This window comes from Bos mutus, chromosome 13, assembly GCF_027580195.1.
Source record: "Bos mutus isolate GX-2022 chromosome 13, NWIPB_WYAK_1.1, whole genome shotgun sequence".
Taxonomy (NCBI): Eukaryota; Metazoa; Chordata; class Mammalia; order Artiodactyla; family Bovidae; genus Bos; species Bos mutus.
The window spans coordinates 9227882-9251308 of record NC_091629.1 but is presented as its reverse complement, the minus strand read 5'-3'; the positions used below and the strand labels follow the sequence as shown (position 1 = coordinate 9251308).

The 23427-nt window shown below is 36.8% G+C and overlaps 1 protein-coding gene across 1 annotated transcript in view; it reads right to left on the bottom strand.

Annotated features, from left to right (window-relative positions):
• Positions 1 to 23427, bottom strand: part of MALRD1 (MAM and LDL receptor class A domain containing 1) — a 576646-nt gene that overhangs the window by 465466 nt on the left and 87753 nt on the right. The window contains exon 14 of the mRNA XM_070382053.1: positions 21581 to 21701. Coding sequence (XP_070238154.1) covers positions 21581 to 21701 — 121 coding nt within the window. The remainder of the gene's footprint in view (positions 1 to 21580; positions 21702 to 23427) is intronic.

Here is a 23427-nt window from a genome sequence, read left to right as displayed (position 1 = left end):
CTAAGATTCAGCTAACCTTATTCAAGTTTTAAAGAGTGTTAAGAATAAGAATGTTATTCACAAATGACTAAAAATTTCAGTAGTAAACTAAAATGAAAAAGGAAACATATCCATTAAAAATACCCATAGACACAACAGTCTAAAGATGGTAATAAAATTAAATTGTTTAAAAGTGTCATCTCAAAGCTTTATTCTCTTACTAAAATGTTTTTCTTAAAGAATATCAATGGTTCTGAAAACAGAAGTATGGATAGAATCTTATTACATGTATGTATATGATTAACTGAAGAAACAAGATGAGAAAAGTTGAACTGTGCTTTTCCTTTTAAACTGAAAACTAAACACAGAGTATTTTCTTTATAATGGAACTCATTGTCTTTTGAGCAAAAATGTTCAGTTTTGATTTCCAAAATGGTGTTTCAGAAATCTGCTCTATACATGTTCTGCCACAGATACAGTACAAGCTTTATAAGATAAGCCAGGGTGGAATTTTACCCTTGCCTTTTACTAGATTTGTACTTTTGGTTGTTGATCTCTCCAGAGGGAATTCCTACTTCCTTGAACCCTCCCACAAATTATACAGCACAAGTCTAAATCCATTAATAAGTTCCTCCTAACACTCCTGCTAAAATGCCCCACAGGTCCCCATGGTAAACCACTTTCCTTGTTCTGCAAGTATCAATCAACACAGTTTTGTTACAGGGATTGTATGGTATTCTCTGATGGTTTTTCCTTTAGTCATGTATGAATATGAGAGTTGGACTATAAAGAAAGCTGAGCACCAAAGAATTGATGCTTCTTAACTGTGGTGTTGGAGGAGACTCATAAAAGTCCTTTGGACTGCAAGAAGATCCAACCAATCTATCCTAAAGGAAATCAGTCCTGAATATTCATTGGAAGGACTGCTGCTGAAGCTGAAATTCCAATATTTTGGCCACCTGATGCAAAAAACTGACTCATTGGAAAAGACCCTGATGCTGGGAAAGATTGAAGGTGGGAGGAGAAGGGGATGACAGAGGATGAGATGGTTGGATGGCATCACCGACTCAATGGACATGAGCTTGAGTAAACTCAGGGAGTTGGTGATGGACAGGGAAGCCTGGCCTGCTGCAGTCCATGGGGTCGCCAAGAATCGGACACAACTGAGCGACTAAACTGAACTGAATTGGTCTTCTCCGATGGATGGGCATTAGTACCCCTGTCTGTTCTCAAAATAGTACGCATAATGATTCTATTGAGTCAGTTCCTGGAAGGCCTCTCTGCAAAGTGCCACAGTGGCTCCCCATCTCACTCATTTAAAGCCAGTGACCTTACAATGACCCTGTAAGGTCTTAACTGAATGGCATTCAAACTTGGTTGCATATTAAAAATCACATAGGGAGCTTTAAAATTGCTAAGCCTGGGTTGCACCTCCAAGTGACTGCAATGTTAATTGGCCATGACAGCTAGAGCTTTAGAAGCTCTCTAGATATTGGAATGGTCAAAAAGTTCATTCAGGTTTTTCCATGAGATGTTATGGAAAAACTACAAGGAACTTTTGGCCAACCCAATACTTCACAGGGCCTTCCTTGGTGGCCCAGACAGTAAAGAAACTGCTTACAATACTGGTGAGACCATTCCCTGGGCAGGGAAGATCCCCTGGAGGAGGAAATGGCAAGTCGCTCTAATATTCTTGCTTAGAGAATCCTATGGACAGAGGAGCCCAGTGGGCTACAGTCCATAGGGTCACAGAGTTGGACACGACTGAGTGACTTTCAATTCTTTCTTTCAATACTTCTCAAATGCAGTCAAGGTTGAGAAGCGCAGCTTTAGATCATTTGTTTATTTTTCTGGCCTCATTTCCTATTATTTTTATCTTTTGTTAAAGAAAACCCTTTATTTTCTCTCTTTTTTTTAGAATTGTTTTTATTTATGTATTTTTGGCTGTGATGGGTGTCCGTTTCCACGTGGGCTTTTCTCTAGCTGTGCCACGTGGACTCTGCTCTCTAGTTGTGGCGCAAGGGCTTCTCATTAAGGCGGTTTCTCTTGTTGCAGAGAACGGGCTCAAGGGCACCCAGGCTTCTTTAGTCGGGGCCCATGGGTTCAGCAGTTGCAGCTCCCAGGCTCTAGAGCACAAGTTCAATAGTTTTGGAGCACAGCCTTAGTTGCTTCAAGGAATGTGGGATCTTTCCTGATCAGGGATGGAACTTGTGTCTCCTGCATTGGCAGGCAGATTCTTTACCTGAGCCCCCAGGGAAGCCCTTATTTTTTTTCTTATAATCACTCTCTTCCAGCCAAACAAATCATTTGCTATTGCTCAAACTCACCGGATAGCCTCCTGTTTCAATCCCTTTGTTCTTGCTTTCTGCCTGAAAATCTTTTCTCTGAGATATTCTCAGTTTATTTCCCTTCCCTTCTTCAGTCTGCATTAAACCACCTTGTCCTTGAGAGCTACTATGACAATCCTATTTAAAACTGCAAAGTCATCCCCTCCATCATTACCTGATTGCCTTTACACCACTCTATTTCTTATAACATATACCCCTTCTAAAATAGTATGCACTCTGCTCATTTATCATAGTTTCAGTCTCTCCCCTACTTGGAACAAGTTCCAAGAAGAGAGGGATATCTGTCTGTTTTACTTATTGTGGGATCTATATGCTTGGCATAGACCAGGCACTCAAAATGCACTTGTTAAAGCATCAGTGGTGACCTTCCTTTTTCCAGAAATAATTTTTTTCTCATTTCTTATTTTCCCCCATATTCTTGATTCTATTACTGAGTTAGACATACTTAGTTGGGACTCCCTAATACAAGCCCACTTATCAGTCCATCCACTCCTAAAAATTCACTCCTATTTTTTTTTTTAACTAGGTTTCTCCTTTGCCAGAGTTCCCTAATTGTGTGTCTCTCTTTAGGTTCTATTTGACCCCTTTTTTTCCATCTTACTTATAATTATATTTAATTGCCTCTCAAAGGAGATGTAATTAAATATCATATTTCATCTGGAATGGAAAACCTCAAGTGGTGTCACCACGTCAGATTTTCAGTTAAAAACACTGGCTCTTAGCCTATACTCTCTCCCCAGTATATTCCATCCAATATCAAAGTTTCAATTACTTTATTATGTCAATAAAATTATTCAATAATTATTTCTTCAACTCACTGTCCTCTTGTTAATGCCAGAACTATCCAAACTACAGACAATAATGATCTCCTCCTTCAATCTTACTTCTCCATCTTACTCACTCTATATCCTGTGATTCCAGATAGAAATACTGATAAGTACTACATAAGACACCCATTTTCCATTCTACCAAAATTCATGGATGCCCCTGGCGTCCAGTGGTTTAAGACTTCACCTTCCAATGCAGGGAAGACTAGACACAGACCTTATACCCTTCACAAAAATTAACTTCAAATGGATCACAATCCTAAATGCAAAATGTAAAACTATAAAAATCCTAGAAGATAACTTAGAAGAAAATTTAGATGACCCTGGGTATGGCAAAGACTTTTTAGGTACAACACCAAAGCATAAGCTACGAAAGAAATAATTAATAAGCTAGACTTCATTAAAATTAAAATTTTCTGCTCTGCAAAAGACAATGTCAACATACAGTATTTCTCTTTCTGTGTTTGACTTATAAGTCACAGGTAGGTAATATATAGCACAGGGAATATAAAGTCAGTAATATTATAACTTTGTATGGTGCATAATCTATAAAATATAGAATTATATGTTGTATACCTGAAACTAATATAATACTGTTAAGTCAACTATACTTCAATTAAAATTTAAAAAGACAATGTCATGAAAAGAGTGACAAGACAACCCACAGACTGGGAGAAAATACTTATGAAAGACACAGCTGATAAAGGACTCTCGTCCAAAATTTTAAAAATCTTAGCACTCAACAATAAGAAAATAAACTACCTGATTAAAAAATAATCCAAAGACTTGAAGACACCCCACCAAAGAAGATACACAGCTGGCAAATAAGCATATGAAAAGATGCTCCATGTTTGTACATCATCAAGGAAATGCAAATTAAAACAACACTGAGATACCACCACCCACCTATTAAAATGGTCAAAATCTGGAACACTGATGACAATAAATGCTGGTGAGACTGTGGAGCAACAGGAACTCACATTCATTGCTGGTGAGTATGTGAAATGGTACAGCCACTTTGGAAGACAGCTTGTCAGTTTCTTAGAAAATTAAACACAATCTTACATATAATCCAGCAATCATGTTCCTTGGTATTTACCCAAAAAGGAACCAAAAATGTATGTCCACACAAAATCCTGCACATAGATGTTTATAGCTGCTTTCTTCATATGAAATATTGAACAATGGAATATTAATCAGCACAAAAAAGTAATGCACTTGAAAGCCAAGAAAAAACCTTAAATGCATATTACTAAATAAAATAAGCCAATCTGAAATGGCTATAAAGCATATGATCCCAACTACCTGACCTTACAGCAAAGGCAATAAACACTATGGAAACAATGAACGGATCAGTGTTTGCCCATAGTTGGGAGCAGGTGAGGGATGGAGCAGCAGAGCACAGAGGATTTTCTAGGGCAATGGAAATATTTTGCATGATACTGTAATGATGGATGTATGTATTTATATATTTGTCCAAACCCATAGAATGCACAACACCAAGAGTGAACCATGAGGTATATTGTGGACTTCGAATGATCATGATGTGTCAGTGTAGGTTCATCAACTCTAAGAAACACCCCATCCTGGTGGGTGATGCTGATAATGGTAGGGGTTATGCATGTATTGGGAGTAGGGGTTCTACAGAGGCTCCCTACCTTCTCAGTTGTGCTGTGAACTTAAAATTGCTTAAAAATTTTTTTTTATTATATTTTATTTTTTAACTTTACAATATTGTATTGGTTTTGCCATATATCAACATGAATCCACCACAGGTATACACGTGTTCCCCATCCTGAACCCTCCTCCCTCCCCGTACCATCCCTCTGGGTCATCCCAGTGCACCAACCCCAAGCATCCAGTATTGTGCATCAAACCTGGACTGGTGACTTGTTTCATATATGATATTATACATGTTTCAATGCCATTCTCCCAAATCATCCCATCCTCTCCCTCTCCCACAGAGTCCACAAGACTATTCTATACATCAGTGTCTCTTTTGCTGTCTCGTATACAGGGTTATTGTTACCATCTTTCTAAATTCCATATGTATGCATTAGTATACTGTATTGGTGTTTTTCTTTCTGGCTTACCTCACTCTGTATAATAGGCTCCACTTTCATCCACCTCATTAGAACTGATTCAAATGTATTCTTTTTAATGGTTGAGTAATACTCCATTGTGTATATGTACCACAGCTTTCTTATCCATTCATTTGCTGATGGACATCTAGGTTGCTTCCATGTCCTGGCTATTATAAACAGTGCTGCGATGAACATTGGGGTACACGTGTCTCTTTCAATTCTGGTTTCCTCAGTGTGTATGCCCAGCAGTGGGATTGCTGGGTCATAAGGCAGTTCTATTACCAGTTTTTTAAGGAATCTCCACACTGTTCTCCATAGAGGCTGTACTAGTTTGGATTCCCACCAACAGTGTAAGAGGGTTCCCTTTTCTCCACACCCTCTCCAGCATTTATTGCTTGTAGACTTTTGGATCGCAGCCATTCTGACTGGCGTGAAATGGTACCTCATAGTGGTTTTGATTTGCATTTCTCTGATAATGAGTGATGTTGAGCATTTTTTCCTGTGTTTGTTAGCCATCTGTATGTCTTCTTTGGAGAAATGTCTATTTAGTTCTTTGGCCCATTTTTTGATTGGGTCATTTATTTTTATGGAATTGAGCTGTAGAAGTTGCTCGTATATTTTTGAGATTAGTTGTTTGTCAGTTGCTTCATTTGCTATTATTTTCTCCCATTCTGAAGGCTGTCTTTTCACCTTGCTTATAGTTTCCTTTGTTATGCAGAAGCTTTTAAGTTTAATTAGGTCCCACTTGTTTATTTTTGCTTTTATTTCCAATATTCTGGGAGGTGGGTCATAGAGGATTCTGCTGTGATGTATGTCGGAGAGTATTTTTTCTATGTTCTCCTCTAGGAATTTTATAGTTTCTGGTCTTATGTTTAGATCTTTAATCCATTTTGAGTTTATTTTTGTGTATGGTGTTAGAAAGTGTTCTAGTTTCATTCTTTTACAAGTGGTTGACCAGTTTTCCCAGCACCACTTGTTAAAGAGATTGTCTTTAATCCATTGTATATTCTTGCCTCCTTTGTCAAAGATAAGGTGTCCATAGGTGCGTGGATTTATCTCTGGGCTTTCTATTTTGTTCCATTGATCTGTATTCCTATCTTTGTGCCAGTACCATACTGTCTTGATGACCGTGGCTTTGTAGTAGAGCCTGAAGTCAAGCAGGTTGATTCCTCCAGTTCCATTCTTCTTTCTCAAGATTGCTTTGGCTATTCAAGGTTTTTTGTATTTCCATACAAATTGTGAAATTATTTGTTCTAGTTCTGTGAAGAATACCATTGGTAGCTTGATAGGGATTGCATTGAATCTATAAATTGCTTTGGGTAGTATACTCATTTTTACTATATTGATTCTTTTAATTTTAAAAAAAGGCTAGTGCACTAAGAAAAAAATTTTGGTATCTTAAGACTAGGGCCAATAAAAGAGTCAATCTATAACTTTCACTCTAACTCCTACATACTTCTCATCAGAATTAGAATCATGGCTATATTAGTGTAATATAGATCTCCCCACTAGACTATAATCCCTAAGAAGGTAGGAACTACATGTGTCTTGTTCACCCTGTAAACAGCTGTTGAATCAAGTACAGTGCTTGATAAATATTTATTGAATGCATAAACTGCACTGCCGAGGACAGCAAGTGTTAAACTACACCTGCTTCCTGCTATTATCCACTCTTTTCAGGCATTCTCCCAAGGTATCCACTCCTCTAGCCCAATATTACAACACTAACGCCCCAGGTAAAAACTTTCCCAGCTAATTTGCCTCACTCTACTTTTATCGACAGTAGATAAAATTGATTACACCATGCAAACTGTGCTTCCAGTGAACTTCACCTGTGCTGTATGGAATTTTCAACTGAAGTCAAGAAATGTTTATTCTCAAACTTTTCATTAAAATTTCCCCACAAGTTTCTCATTTTAGAATCTGATTCATGCCTATCCTAATCCACCCTTATTGTCTATGAAGCAAAACCAGCTTTTTCTATTAGTTACATTTTTATGTATATCTTCATCTATTTTTTTAATTTATTTTTAATTGAAGGATAATTGCTTTACAGTATTGTTTTGGTTTCTACCAACACAATATGAATCACAAACATCAACCTGAATTAGCCATAGATTTACCCATGTGCCCTCCCACTTGAACGTCTCTCCCACCTCCCTCCCCATCTACCCCTCTACATTGTTACCGAGCCCCGGTTTGAGTTCCCTGAGTCATATAGCAAATTCCCATTGGCTATCTATTTTACATATGGTAATGTATGTTTCCACGTTTCTCTCTCCATATCTCCCACCTTCTCCTTCCTCCCCACCGCCAGCTGTGTCTATAAGTCTGTTATCAATATTTGTGTCTCCATGGCTGCTCTGCAAATAGGTTCATCAGTATCATCTTTCTAGATTCTTGTCAGAATCTTCATACTCTTCTCCATAGTGGCTGTATCAATTTGCATTCCCACCAACAGTGCAAGAGGGTTCCCTTTTCTCCATACCCTCTCCCAAAGTTATTATTTGTAAATTTTTTGATGGCCATTCTGACTGGTATGAGGTGATAACTCATTGTAGTTTTGATTTGCATTTCCCTAATAATGAGTGATATTGATTATCTTTCCAAGTGTTTATTAGCAATCTGTAGGTCTTTGGAGAAATGTCTGTTTAGGTCTCTTGCCCACTTTTTTATTAGGCTATTTTTCAGGTTCCAATTTGTATGAGCTGCTTGTATACTCTTGAAGTTAATCCTTTGTCAGTTGTTTCATTTGTTATTATTTTTTCCCATTCTGAGGGTTCTCTTTTCACCTTACTTACAGTTTCCTTTGCTGTGCAAAAGCTTTTATTAGGTCCCACTTGTTTATTTTTGCTTTTCTTTCCATTACTGTAAGAGGTACGTCATAGAGGATCTCACTGTGATTCATGTCATAGAGTGTTCTGCCCGTGTTTTCCTCTGAGTTTTATAGTTTCTGGTCTTATATTTAGGTCTTTAATCCATTTTGAGTTTATCTTCGTGTGTGGTGTTACAAAGTGTTCTAATTTCATTCTTTTACCAGTAGCTGTCCACTTTTCCCAGCAGCACTTACTGAAGAGACTATCTTTGCTTCATTGTATATTCTTACCTCCTTTATCAAAAATAGGATATCCATAGATGCAGGGGTTTATCTCTGGGCTTTCTATCTTGTTGGTCTTTGTTTCTGTTTTCATGTCAGTACCATCCTCTCTTGATGACTATAGCTTTGTAGTATAGTCTGAAGTCAGAAAAGTTGATTCCTCCAGCTCCATTCTTCTTTCTCATGATTGCTTTGGCAATTTGGGGTCTTTTGTGTTTCCATATTAATTGTGAGATTTTTTCTTCTAGTTCTGTGAAACATTCCATTGGTAATTTGGTAAGGATTACATTGAATCTATAGATTGCATTTGGTAGTATAGTTAAGTTCACAATATTGATTCTTCCTAACCCAGGAACATGGAATCTCTCTCCATCTGTTTATGTCATCTTTGATCTCTTTCATCAGTGTCTTATAGTTCCCTGTATACAGCTCTTTTCTATCCTTAGGTAGGTTTATTCCTTGGTATTTTATTCTTTTTGTTACAATGGTAAATGGGATTGATTCTGTTAGGCGAAGCACACTGACTGAAACTGCCCACCCTGGCCACGCCCTTTAGTAACCATTCGCATGAGTTGTTTTATGACAGGAGATCCCGGTAAGGAACACGGAACTAATAAGCGACCACCAACCGGAAGAGTTTGGGAAAGGTCAAAAGGAGACACCGCGTGTCCGTCCACATCCCAGAATCCCTCTTGCTAGCATCCATCTTGGCTGGACGATGCATGCACCACCAGGAAAGACTCTGAATTAGAATGATTTGCCAAAGACAACCCGGAAACTAATCCCATTACCACAAAACCTGAGACTGTGAGCCACGCAGCAGAGCAGTTCTCCTGGGTTCCCTTACCCTCCTGCTCTCCACCCGGGTGCCCTTTCCCAATAAAATCTCTTGCTTTGTCAGCACATGTGTCTCCTTGGACAATTCATTTCCGAGTGTTAGACAAGAGGCCAGTTTCGGGCCCTGGAAGGGGTCCCCCTTGCAACAATTCCTTGATTTCTCTTTCTGATATTTCATTGTTGGGGTATAGGAATACAAGTGATTTCTGTGTACTCATTCTGTATCCTGCCACCACTTTGTAAATTCAGTGATTATCTCTAGAAATTTTCTGAAGATATCTTTAGGGTTTTGTATGTATAGTATCATGTCATCTGCAAACAGTGAGAGTTTTACTTCTTTTCCAATCTGGATTCCTTTTCTTTCTTTCTGTTCTCTGATTGCCACAGCTAGGACTTCTAAAACTATGTTGAATAGTAGTAGTGAGAGTGGGCACCCTTGTCTTGTTCCTGATCTTACAGGGAATGCTTTCAGTTTTTCACCATTGAGAACAACATTTGCTGTGGTTTTGTCATATATGGCCTTTATTATGTTGAGGTAGGTTCCTTTGATGCCCATTTTTTGAAGAGGTTTTAATCATAAATGGGTGTTGAATTCTGTCAAAAGCTTTTTCTGCATCTATTGAGATTATCATATGGTTTTTATCTTTCAATTTGTTAATATGGTGTATCACATTGGTTGATTTGCATATATTTAAGAATGCTTGCATGCCTGTAATAAACCCAACATGATCATGGTGTTACGACCATTTTAATGGGTTGTGGAATTCCGTTTGTTACTCACAGCAGAGCAAATATATTAACATCTCTACATACTCTACACACATTTCTTTTAGCAGATATTAAGTACAACCACTGTTTATTATTATTATTAACCAGGTTACTGGCAATAGATTATCATGACTTCTTTTATGCACACTGTCTAGATTTTCTCACTAGATTGCTTTTCCCTAAAGTAAAAACTCCTTTCTGTGTCTACCATACAAACCTAACAAAGTGTTGGAAATGTTCAAACAGTCTTAAAATACAGTCACTGGAAATACCAACCTATTTTAATGCCTTTCTTATAAATACCCATGGGGGTGAAATGGTTCACAGTCTTTGAGAACTTTACAAATTTAAGCACCCTGAAGACTCAGTGGGTGAAATGAAAATCAATCCCAAGATCCATTTTTCACACCACCTCTATCTCTACTGAACTAACTGCATGACCACAACCACAGGAAGAGCTGTGATATTCATTGTGTGTGCCTATTTTTCTTAGCTATACATTATTTAATACATATACATTCATTTTAAACAATGTCAGGAACAAAATAAGTGCATGAGAACTGTGTAACAGAATTTATATTATTATCATACCATCTTTAAACCCATGTTTAATTCTACACCCCAAAGAAAGGGGTTTCTATCAACCTTGGAGGAAAATGATAACTTCACTATCTACAGTGGTAAAGTTCTTCAAGGCAAGGAGACAGGGACTGTTAAGCAAATCTAGTGTTCAACAGGAGAGGATGATTAAATCCACTTATATTTCTCATCACAACCATCACTAACCTGAAAATAGAAACTAATGGACAACTGTAGCAGGTGTGAAACTAAAGAGAAGGACTGAAGTAGTTGGGGTATACAAGCAAAAATAATGCCACTTATACTTCTAGCTTATAATTTTCAGAGTGAAGAAGAACAATGAGCATGCCGAAAAACAAAATCCAAGTGCCTCTTGATGAAAGTGAAAGAAGAGAGTGAAAAAGCTAGCTTAAAACTCAACATTCAATAAACTAAGATCATGACATCTGGTCCCATCACTTCATAGCAAATAGATGGGGAAACAATGGAAACAGTGACAGACTTTATTTTCTTGGGCTCAAAAATCACTGCAGATGGTGACTGCAGCCATGAAATTAAAAGATGCTTGCTCCTTGGAGGAAAAGCTGTGACAAACCTAGACAGCATATTAAAAAGCAGAGACATCACTTTGCTGACCAAGGTCCGTATAGTCAAAGGTATGTTTTTTCCAGTAGTCATGTATGGATGTGAGAGTTGGACCATTAAGAAAGCTGAGCACTGAAGAATTGATGCTTTTGAACTGTGGTGCTGGAGAAGACTCTTGAGAGTGCCTTGGACAGCAAGGAGATCCAACCCGGCAATCCTAAAGGAAATCAGTCCTGAATATTCATTGGAAGGGCTGATGCTGAAGCTCCAATACTTTGGCCACCTGATGCGAAGAACTGTCTGATTGGAAAAGACCCTGATGCTGGGAAAGATTGAAGACTGGAGGAGAAGGGAACAACAGAGGATGAGATGGTTGGATGGCATCACCAACTCAATGGATGTGAGTTTGAGTAAGCTCCAGCAGTTGGTAATGGACAGGGAAACCTGGCTGCAGTCCATGGGGTTGCAAAAGTCAGACAGGACTGAGCAACTAAACTGAACTGAGCTCAACACAATGATGCACACAAAATCTTTCCATAGATACTCTTAATAATGTAACTTATTGAAATTTAATCTTAAATAATCATAGAAAAAGACTTTCCTATTAAATACATAGATTCATATTCTCAATAGAATTTTCAACTGAGAAAATTCACTGTCTACTGCATTACCTATTTTATTATTTTATCCCTACTGTCCTGAATTTCTCTAGCCTAACAACATAATTATCCACAACAAAGACTGATCAAATCATCATGGGTTATTTACCAGATTTTGCTTGTCTACAGAAATAGTTTTCTCTTTCCTCAGTGATCAATGGCTCCACAATTGAGAATGAATGGATTTTTTCTCAACTTCATGGTTTTATGTCACAGAAATGATGAGCCTTTCACCAGAAACAACTTCCCATTTAGTCTTTTACAGTTACCTCTGTCTAGGGAGATCTTTTTTTTTTTTTGGACTGGAAAACAGTGTCTAAATCATGGAGGACAATATGAAGAGAAAGAGAACCCGGTTCGGTAAGGAAAAAAATAGCAAGGTCTCCTTCTTTCTACAAAAACGTGTAGACTGATATACATTTAAGCAAGATGCTAAATAATTAGCAAATCTAGTTTTATTTGGAGACCCTTTTTTTCCCTGGCAGTCGGGCCTCTAGAAAACAGCATTAGATAGAAAACAGGAAATAGCTTATTTCCACATCTTTCATTAAAATAAAAAGCAATTGGTGGTTATACAGAAAAGTACATTTTAGGAAGCCTTAAATTCTATAATTGAGTTTATATATGTTCAATCTCACCAAAAAAATACCTTCTCAAAGAACATTTTTTTTAGAATATAAGCAGTAAAAGCAGAGCCTTCATTAGATCTCTCTAACATACATGCACACACAGACACAAATATATACACATTCTCAAGAAATAGAGAACAAAAGAAACACAGATATGGAAAATTCAAGCTTTCTCATAATGCTATTGTGTCATGAAAGAAATCTGTCTCACTGCAGAATACAAAAATTGCTATTGGAAGGTAAAGCAAAGTGAATCAAAATGTTAGTCACTCAGTCATGTCCGACTTTTTGAGACCTCATGGTCTGTAGCCCATTAGGCTTCTCTGTCCATGGAGTTCTCCCGGCAAGAATACTGGAGTGGGTAGCCATTCCCTTCTCCTGGGGACCTTCCCAACCCAGGGATCAAACCTGGATCTCCTGCATTCAGGTGGATTCTTTACCATCTGAGCCATCAGGGAAGCCCATTGGAAGGTAAAACATTAGTAAAAATACATGGAGATGGCCTCCAAAGCATCAACACATAAAATCACTCGGCCTCTACCTCACTATCAGCTATAGAAATGCCAGGGTTTAATACATACATTTTTATATTTAGCAGACATAGTAGTTTGGGAAAAATAAACAGCCAACATTTAAGTTTGAAAAGTCAAATCAGAAAAATAATAAATCACTCTCCTTTTCTGCTCAACCTGCCTTGGCTTAGACTTTATTGAATTCAAACCAAGTACTGATGTATGTGTTTTTTCCTGTGAACAGAGAGAAAAGTAGAAAATAAGAAATTGTGTAGATCTATTTTTAGAAAGGAAGCATATGCATTTTCTGCTAACCAGTTTTTAGACAGAAATACAAGTGCTTAGAAAATGATGTTTGGGAATATTATAATACCTTTAAAACACAGAGAGTTGTTTAAAAAAATACAGGCTTTCTCATCTATCTGATAAACTATGTCTTTTACCAAAACTGGTTAAAAATTACATTTGGTAATTTTTTCCTAAAAAGTTCAAAGATATTTTAGAGACACAGAATATCTAAATCATAGTAAGTTTAACAACTTTTTTGAGGTAAGTCATAATCATTCTTATTATAAAGAAAGACAACTCAAATTAGGTCCGAGATAGTTGTGAAAATTAGAATAAATTGCATTTAGATATTAATATTTGAAACCCTAGAGGAGCAATATTCCTTTTACAGAGAATTTATTTTTATGTGTAGAAATCCTGAGTGTGGTATCGTCTCTTCCTCCTTACAGATAATCTTTTTTTTTTTTTTTAAGCAATTAAGCTTTCTATGATTATACAGTGGAAGTCAAAAATAGATTTAAGGGACTAGATCTGATAGATAGAGTGCCTGATGAACTATGGGCAGAGGTTCATGACATTGTACAGGAGACAGGGATCAAGACCATCCCCATGGAAAAGAAATGCAAAAAAGCAAAATGGCTGTCTGGGGAGGCCTTACAAATAGCTGTGAAAAAAAGAGAAGCAAAAAGCAAAGGAGAAAAGGAAAGATTTAAGCATCTGAATGTAGAGTTCCAAAGAATAGCAAGGAGAGATAAGAAAGCCTTCCTCAGCGATCAATGCAAAGAAATAGAGGAAAACAATAAAATGGGAAAGACTAGAGATCTGTTCAAGAAAATTAGAGATAACAAGGGAACATTTCATGCTTCAACTAAAAAGCTCTTGATGAAAGTGAAAGAGGAGAGTGAAAAAGTTGGCCTAAAGCTCAAGATTCAGAAAACTAGGATCATGGTATCTGGTCCCATCACTTCATGGGAAATAGACGGGGAAACAGTGTCAGACTTTATTTTTTGGGGCTCCAAAATCATGGCAGATGGTGACTGTAGCCATGAAATTAAAAGACGCTTACTCCTTGGAAGGAAAGTTATGACCAACCTAGATAGCATATTGAAAAGCAGAGATGTTACTGTGCCAAGAAAGGTCCGTCTAGTCAAGGCTATGCTTTTTCCAGTGGTCATGTATGGATGTGAGAGTTAGACTGTGAAGAAAGATGAACACCGAAGAATTGATGTTTTTGAACTGTGGTGTTGGAGAAGACTCTTGAGAGTCCCTTGGACTGCAAGGAGATCCAACCAGTCCATTCTAAAGGAGATCAGCCCTGGGTGTTCTTTGGAAGGATGGATGCTAAAGCTGAAACTCCAATACTTTGGCCACCTCATGTGAAGAGTTGACTCATTGGAAAAGACTCTGATGCTGGGAGGGGTTGGGGGCAGGAGGAAAAGGGGACGACAGAGGATGAGATGGCTGGATGGCATCACCAACTCGATGGACGTGAGTTTGAGTGAACTCCGAGAGTTGGTGATGGACAGGGAGGCCTGGCGTGCTGCAATTCATGGGGTCACAAGGAGTTGGACACAACTGAGCGACAGAACTGAACTGAACTGAAGCGAAGCTCTCTATGGGAAATCTGACAAGTTAGTTCTCTGCTAGACTCTCAGCCTAAAATCACTGTGCTTACTTCTCTTTTTTTGTTGCAAAGACGACAAAAGATGCCTACTTTTACTCCAAATTCTTAACTTCATTTCAACTCACAGCTGGAATCTTTAATGTATGAATTCATAAAAATGGGTTGAAGAATTAGCATTTGTATGACAAAACAGATTCATCAGGATAAAATCAGCCTTGCGGGGGTTGGGGGGGGGACAAGCAAAGAAATAAAGACAAAGATTTTAGAGATATGAAGTTCATTTGCTTATTTTTTAACTCAGTTCACTATAATCATGGATCCAATGCCAAATAAAGATTCCCATCCTCTTTTTGTGTCTATAAATCTTTTAAATCCCTGAAACACACAATTGGAATGGAAAGAAATTTAGTACATTTCTGATTTATGAGATGTAATGTGATAAACACAATAATTTCTAAAGAGAAAAGATTAAGGTTTCTCTCTTTTTTAAGGATATTAATGTTTTAAAACTTCCAGACAGAATTCCTAAGATACCATTTGACATCCTAGGGGCCTGAGAGCATGATTTCTCCTCCAAAAGTAAATTCTTTCACTGGATTCAAATTTCCTATTGCTCAAACTGATCAAGGAAGCAACTTTTAATTTCTGGAAACTATCATTTTCAATTTAATGATGAACTTGAAAGGACAGAAAGGTTGCAAAATGTGTGGTTAAAATCTGGGAACAGATCACCCACATGTAAGATGACCTTCCACCAATTACAAACTACACAACATTAGGAACACATGCCAATTATAATCACATTGTGTCCCAGCTCCAAATCTACCCTCTTGGCTCTGCTTTGAGATAACAGAGCTGGACTGTGCAAACATTTCTCTTTTCAATAGCTCATGCAATGGTTGGCTTTCTTAATAAAGAGCAAAGAATGACACAAAGCATGGCAGAACAAGGACCCTCCCTTTTTGGTTCCAGGGTATTTTTCTTGTTTTTGTTCTTAAACCATGACAACCAACCTTATAAGACAATGCAGTTAAGTCACCCTTCAGTGAGTTTTGCAAGTATCTTGGTGGATAATTTCTTCCTTGAATACTAAGCTGTTAACAAAATCTAGCCCACAGCACCCCAGCAGATTTCTCCAAATGGAAGAACACTTCCAAATACACCTTCAGGCCAACATTACCCAAATACCAAAATCAGAAAAGGATGCCACAAGGGAGAAAAATAAAGGGCCAATATTTCTGATGAACAAAGATCCTCATCAAACACCTCAATAAAAATATTAGCAAACCAAATTCAAGAGCACCTTAAAAGGTTTAAACACTAGGATCAAGAAGGATTCACTTCCGGAATGCAGTGATGCTTCAGTATTTACAAATGTAATACACCATGTAACAAAATGAAGTAAATGTGATATATCATGAGAACAGAATGAAGGATAAAAATCATATAATCATCTCCATAGATGCAGAAAAAGCACCTAACAAAATTCAACATCCATTTATGATAAAAACTCTCAACAAAGTGGGTATTAACAGAATGTAGCTCAACATAGTAAAAGCCATATATGACAAGCCCACAATCAACATCATAATCTATGATGAAAGCTGAACATTTCTCCTCTAAGATCAAGTACAGGACAAAGATGCCTACACTTATCATTTTTATTTAACAGTATTAGAAGACCTAGTCACAATATCCACCAAGAAAAATAAAATAAAGAGCATCAAAATCAGAAACAAAAAATAAAACTATTTGCAGATGACATTATAAAAGATTCCCCAAAAATCTGTTAGAACCAATCAATGAATTGGTAAAGCTGCAGGATACAGAAACAATATACAAAAATCTATTGCCCTTCTATATATCAATAATGAACTATGAGAGATAAATTAAGAAAAGATTGACACTTAAAACTGCACCAAAAAAAAAACAACACAAAGTATTAGGGAATCAATATAACCAAGGGGGTGAAAAACCTGGACACTAAAATCTATAAAACATTGATGAAAGACATGGATGATGACACAAGTAAATGGAACAATTTTCTATGCTCAATGAATTGTAAGAATTTATATTGTTATAATGTCCATGCTACCCCTCCCCGCCCTTCACCCCCTCCCCCCCACCCCCCGCCCTGCCTATGAGGCAATCTACAGATTTAATGTAATCCCTAACAAAGTTTCAGGGGTATTTTTCACAAAAATAGAACAAAGTGTCCTAAAATTTTTATGGAACCACAAGAGACACCAAATATCCAAAGCAATCTTGAGAAAGAAGAACAAAGACAGAGGCATCTCACATCCTGATTCCAAATTATATTACAAAGGTATCATACTTAAAACTATGTTATTGCCATACATAAAAACAAACATGGATCAATGGAACAGAATAGAGAGCCCAAAAGTAAACCCACCCATAGATAATTAATGTTCAATAAAGAAGGTAAAAATAAACAATGGGGAAAAGATAGTCTCTTCAATAAATGGTGCTGGGAACATTGTACAGTCACATAAAAATAAAACCAAAGTGGGCCACTCTCTTTACACCATACACAAAAATTACCTCAAAATAGATTACAAACTTCAACATAAGACTTGAAACATAAAAGTTCTAGAAGAAAACACAGGCAAGAAGCTCCATGACAAAAGTCTCTGAAACGCTTTTTCAATTTGACACCAGAAGCTAAGTCAACAAAAGCAAAAATAAACAAGTGGTATTACATCCAAAAGGTTCATCCCTGTTTCTGGTTCAGAGTTCCTAAAATCCTTGGAATTTCCTAAGTGTGCATGCGTGCATGCTAAGTCACTTCAGTCCTGTCCAACCCTTTGCAACCCTATGGACTGTAGTCCACCCAGCTACTCTGTCCCTGGGATTCTCCAGGCAAGAATACTGGAGTGGGTTGCCATTCCCTTCTCCAAGGGATCTTCCCAACCCAGGGATCAAAAGTGCATCTCCTGAGGTTCCTGCACTGCAGGTGGTTTGTTTACTGCTAAGCCACTAGGGATTCCTAAGTATGGAGAATAACAAAGTTGTGTATTCTCATGTTAATTAGGCAACTTTGGAGTGAACCTAAGGACAGAGGGCGGTTGCCAATGGAACCAAATATGTGATTAGAGGTTGGAACTTCTAGTCCTACCCCTGACCACCGAGGAGAGGAGATAGGCTGGAGGTTGAATTGGTGGCCAATGATTCAATCAATCACATTAATATCTATGTAATGAAGCCTTCATAATAACCAAAAAAGATGGAGTCTGGAGAGTTTCTAGGTTGGTGAACACGTGGAGGTGTTGAGAGAATAGCACCTGGAGAGGACACAGAAGCCCCTTATCCTTTGCCCCCACTCTGTGTCTCTTCCATCGAACTGTTGCTGAGTTAGATCCTTTTATAATAAACGGGTCATCTAGTAAGTAGAATGTTTCTTTGAGTTCTGTGAGCTGCCCTAGCAAATTAATCAAATCCAAGGAGGGAGTCCAAGGAACCTGATTTAAAGCCAGCCCATTAATAACAACCTGGACTTGAGATCATCATCCAAAGTACAGCAGAAGAAGGGGGGCCATCTTATAGGACTGAGCCTCAACCTGCAGAACTTAATGGCATCTCTAGGTAGATAGTGTCAGAACTGAGTTAAAGGTGTAGGACACTCAGATGGTGCCCTGAATTTATCTGAAGAAAACAAAAACACTAACTCAATAAGATATTTGTGCCCCCTGCTCACTACAGCATCACTACAATAATGAAGAAAATGTGGTACATAGACACAATGGAATAATATTCAGCCACAAAATACAAAGGAATCTTGTCGTTTGTGACAACAAAGATAGACCTTGAGGGCATTAGGCTAAGTGAAGTAAGTCTGACAGAGAAAGACAAATACCATATGATTTCATTTGGAATCTAGAAAACAAACAGACAATAAAAACCCAAGGTCCTAGTTCAGGGAACAGATTGGTGATGGCCAGAGGCAGGGAATTGGGGATCAAAGGGTACAAACTTATAAGTCATGAGGATGTAAAAACATAAGCATGGTAATAATAATCAATAATATTATATTGTGCATTTGAAAGTTGTTAAGTGAGTAAATTTTTAAAGGACAATGGAGATTCCATATGCTACAACTAAGATCCAATACAGCCAAATAAATATTTGTTTAAATAAAAGTTCTCATTATAAGAAAAAATTGTATAACTATGTATGGTGATATAACTAGACTTATTTTCATGGTTATTTTGCATTATATTCAAATATCAGAGCACTGTGTTGTATGCCCGAAACCAATATAATGTTATACATTAATCACACCTTGATAAAAATATTTTTAAGATATTAATAACAAAAAAAGAAACATTCTTCATTAATTAAGTAGCATGTACTTTACATTCAGAGAGTAAATATGTACCCACAGATCTTAGTCGAGTGAGTCTGGACTCTCTCACTCACCACAGTTAGCTTCCTCTGCTCCATCTGGACAGTCAGACGTGAAATCATGCACCCTGCTGGATGAAGTCCAGCCTGCATCCTCAGGTGGCGCAAGTCCAGCTTCAAATTAAGAGATGGAGAGAATAAAACATCTTTTTCTCCTCCAACAACTAGATGGAATGTGTAATTGTTTCATGAACACTAGTTTTTAAATGGGCTAAAAATGGCAAGCATAGGGTCTCAATAAATCTCTGGCCATAAATGTAACATAATTCACCATAAGTAGGACTAGACAAGTCCCCTTCTACTCCCGTCCCTAAACTCCTGCTTGGTAGAAATACTAAAGTCCATGAAGGAGATCTTAGAATTGCCTACTGGATAAATTTGTACAAATGGTAAGAAAGTTTTTTCCTTTGTGTAAAATCATTGGTCTTTCAGGAATAATTCACCTAAGTTTGGCCTAATGAGAATTATGCTCTAACCAACTGAGCTGGCGTGCCAATTGAAGCACACATGAATGAGTTTTGAGTTAATTTATGAAGAGAATTCTCTGTAAGTGAGATCAAGTATTCTCAGAGACTTCTACTAGGGTTAATTTTACTGATAATTTCAAACTTTTAACCACTTCGGCTTCCAAATACACTGCCCTCAATGTCAACTCTAATACCTTCCTACTATTCCAATTCTGGTGATGCAGCATTTAATTAGGAGAAGGAAAATATTTAATTAATTAACAGAAATAAGGTAATTCTGGTTAACCCTCCAAAACTCATTAATCATTAAATCTGCTGCTTTACATTCTGTAATGTCTATCAACACCCCCTCCCCCTCCCCACACACACTCACACTACACACAGCTTAGAATGGTTTATTGTAAATTCAGGACACATATTCTGAATAATGTAAAAGCATGTTAACACAGTACAGTTAGGACATAGAATATACAGCCTCACCAATGAAAGATGCCTTTAATAAAGGATCTTTAATGAAAAGTTCTTTAACTCAGATCTCAATTTAAAATTGTTTCTCCTATATCATCCTTGATTAATGCACTTAGCTCCTGTTAAGAATGCAACTTCTCTCACTAAATATGTCATATAAGAAAACATAACTTCAGAATGTATGACATGCCTGATGTCCACATGCAATTATTTTTTATGTAAAGAGATTAATAAAATGAAGTGTGACAATTTTCAGAAACATTTTTAACATTCATTTTTGTTTCTTAAGTGAGACCTGAGGAAAGGGGTGGTCAGAGAGAAACATCAACCAGTGTTAAAATAACAGAGTAACTGCAGGCACAATATATACCCGTTTCAACGTGCTCTCACAAAGACTCCATGGACTATAGACCCCCAGGCTCCTCTGTCCATGGGATTTCTCAGACAGGAATACTGCAGTGGATTGCCATTTCCTTCTCTAGGGGATCTTCCCCACCCAGGGATCAAACCTGAGTCTCCTGCATTGGCAAGTGAATTCTTCACCACCGAGACACCAGGGAAGCCTGTATATTATGGAGAGGTTTTCAAAAATGCCTATTCTATTATTTGGGATCCATTGTTATGACAGTATATCTTTCTCTCAATTGAAATTCTCTACAAAATACGTAGTCAAAGAATTAGTCAAACTCCATCTATTTCTTGAAAAAGTTGTTTTGAATTTAAACACATAATTTTAGGGTCAATTTTGAAATTCTTCTTTGGCCTTAAGTCACTTTTCCAAACAATACTTTTTTTGAACTCCTGAGTGATTCTGAAACATGAATTTAATTACATATTCACTTGAAGTATCAAACAATATTAAAATACAATAAATTATTAGAGAGGTATTTTAAAACATGCAAAATATTTAAAATTCTTTCATAACTATTATAATTAAATAATCTGTATGTGACAATTTTAGCCACAAGTGTACAATGTTATTTTAGATAGCCTCGGCCTAGACTGTGATAGATCGTATTTTTACCTTTTTCTTTTAAAAAAAAGAAATGTTTTAGTTTTCATGGACATGTGACATAATACACATCCTGGTATTAATGAACTATATTAATGAAGGATTCTAATATATTTTATATTTTGAGGGACTTTTCTGGTGGTCTAGTGGTTAAGACTTTGCCTTCCCATGCAGGGGGTGAGGGTTTCATCCCTGGTCAGGAAGCTAAGATCCCACATGCCTTGCAGCCAAAAACCAAAACAGAAAAATATTGTAATAAATTCAAAAAAGATTTTTTAAATGGTCCATATCAAAAACTTAAAATGTATACATATATTTTTATATTTTGGTATCAAAGAAAACCATTTTAATGTTCAAAATTGCAACAACCATAAGAAAAAAAAGAAAAAACTTACCTTTGCTTTGTACACTAGTACCTGGAAGTGTCTTATATGAAATTTCACATTCCTGGGATACACTGATGTCATCTAGAGCAACAGTAGCGTTTGATGATAAAACTGTAGCTTCCAAAATTAACTAAAATTACAGAAAGATAAATTATTAGAAATATACTATAAACATTTTTTTTTAATTTCTAGACCCAAGATAGAGCCATTCCTGCCCTGGGTGCCATGACAGCAAATCAAAACTTAAGTAACTTTCATGTCTTTAAATGTTCCTCTTCACCAGAAACACATTATATTCAGTCAGTCAGTATCCAAACTTCAAGCCAACTCTGGGCTCTATATTTCCTTATTCCTTCTCAACCCAAACAAGGTTGACTGTGAGGCCTCAACCAACTGAATATTTTCTGTTTTATCTCGTCCTCATTTTTTATTCTTTACCCTATAAAGCTTCTTGCCTTTCACCCCATGTTGCATTTCTTCAAATTAGACACTGTTTCTTGAAGTGTTGAATAAACCTTGTTTGTACCCCCTAAACTATCTTCCTTAATCATTTTTTAACAAAAGTAAATGTATTACAATCATATTTCTTTGTGTAGAGAAGCTTATTTGCATATGTCCCAATCTTCCAACCTAATTTTAGAAAACTGTTTTGATCAGAAAATTCAAATTAGGAATTTATAAAGTCATAACTGCTTTGACAGCACCTTATGCAACCTTAATATCCTAGGTAACCTTGTTTCAATTAGAAGTTGCAACATTCATCACAACTGAAGGGCCACCTTCCCACTGGAGCCATTAAGAGTTATAAGCATTTAAAATGAGCTCTTTGGGGTAATCAACTGCGTGGTTTACAACTCAATTTAATTGAGATATGAGTTCATTTATAATGTGTCTGCTGAAGGCAATGATTCATTTACATATCAGAATATTTAAACACTTATGTAGATTACATATACATATATGGAAACCTACTTAGGCAAAAAACCACTTACAACGGTTAATAACATTCATATGCTAAAGCACTTGGAGGCATCTACTTAGGTTTAATTTATTCTAACTTTCTAAACAATGACTAATATAATTTGTTTTCTTTCTTGTTAATCACTCACATTATGTTGTTATCCACCATCTTAAAAAAAAAAAAAAAAGAAGAAAGAAAGAAAGAAAGAAAATATATATGTGCAGGGTCTTAACAACACATAGCAGGACAACTAGTCCAGGCTAGCAAGTGGCTAGTAAGTGCATCTCCATGTTATCAGGGAGGATCTCTGAGCTCAAAGACCTTAAAATTAACCTGGTAAGACACATTGACACCTAAACTATACCATAAGTACTATATAAGAAATATGATAAGATACTAAGAGAATCAAAGAAAAGCACTTCATTACTTCTGCCAAGAATGTGAGACAGAATTCAGAAAAAAGTTTCAGTAGAGAGGTATTACTAAACTTCAGTTTTAGGTCACCTACACCTTTGCCTGCTTTCCTCTATATAATTAAATGCAAGACTATGTGATGAACAGTTACAATTTGATCTAGATTAATTAAAATCCTCCAATTTTAAGTAGAGAAAAATGTTAAAATTCCTCTAAAAATATATATCTCATATCTGTAAATAATATCACCTGATTGTGCCCAAATCATCTTCACTGTTTCTATTTTGTATTACTTGCTTTAAACCAAGCTCATCTTTCAATTCATCACTGAAGGTAGCTCCCCCCTGAGAACTACAGTATCAGTTAATAACCACTGTGTGAGCCAGAGGTTGCTCAGAAGAGATGCTTCAACCATGCAAAAATGCAGAGAGAAAAACCTAATTTTAAGAAGATTCTGAAGGTAACTTGAGAGCTAAAATTT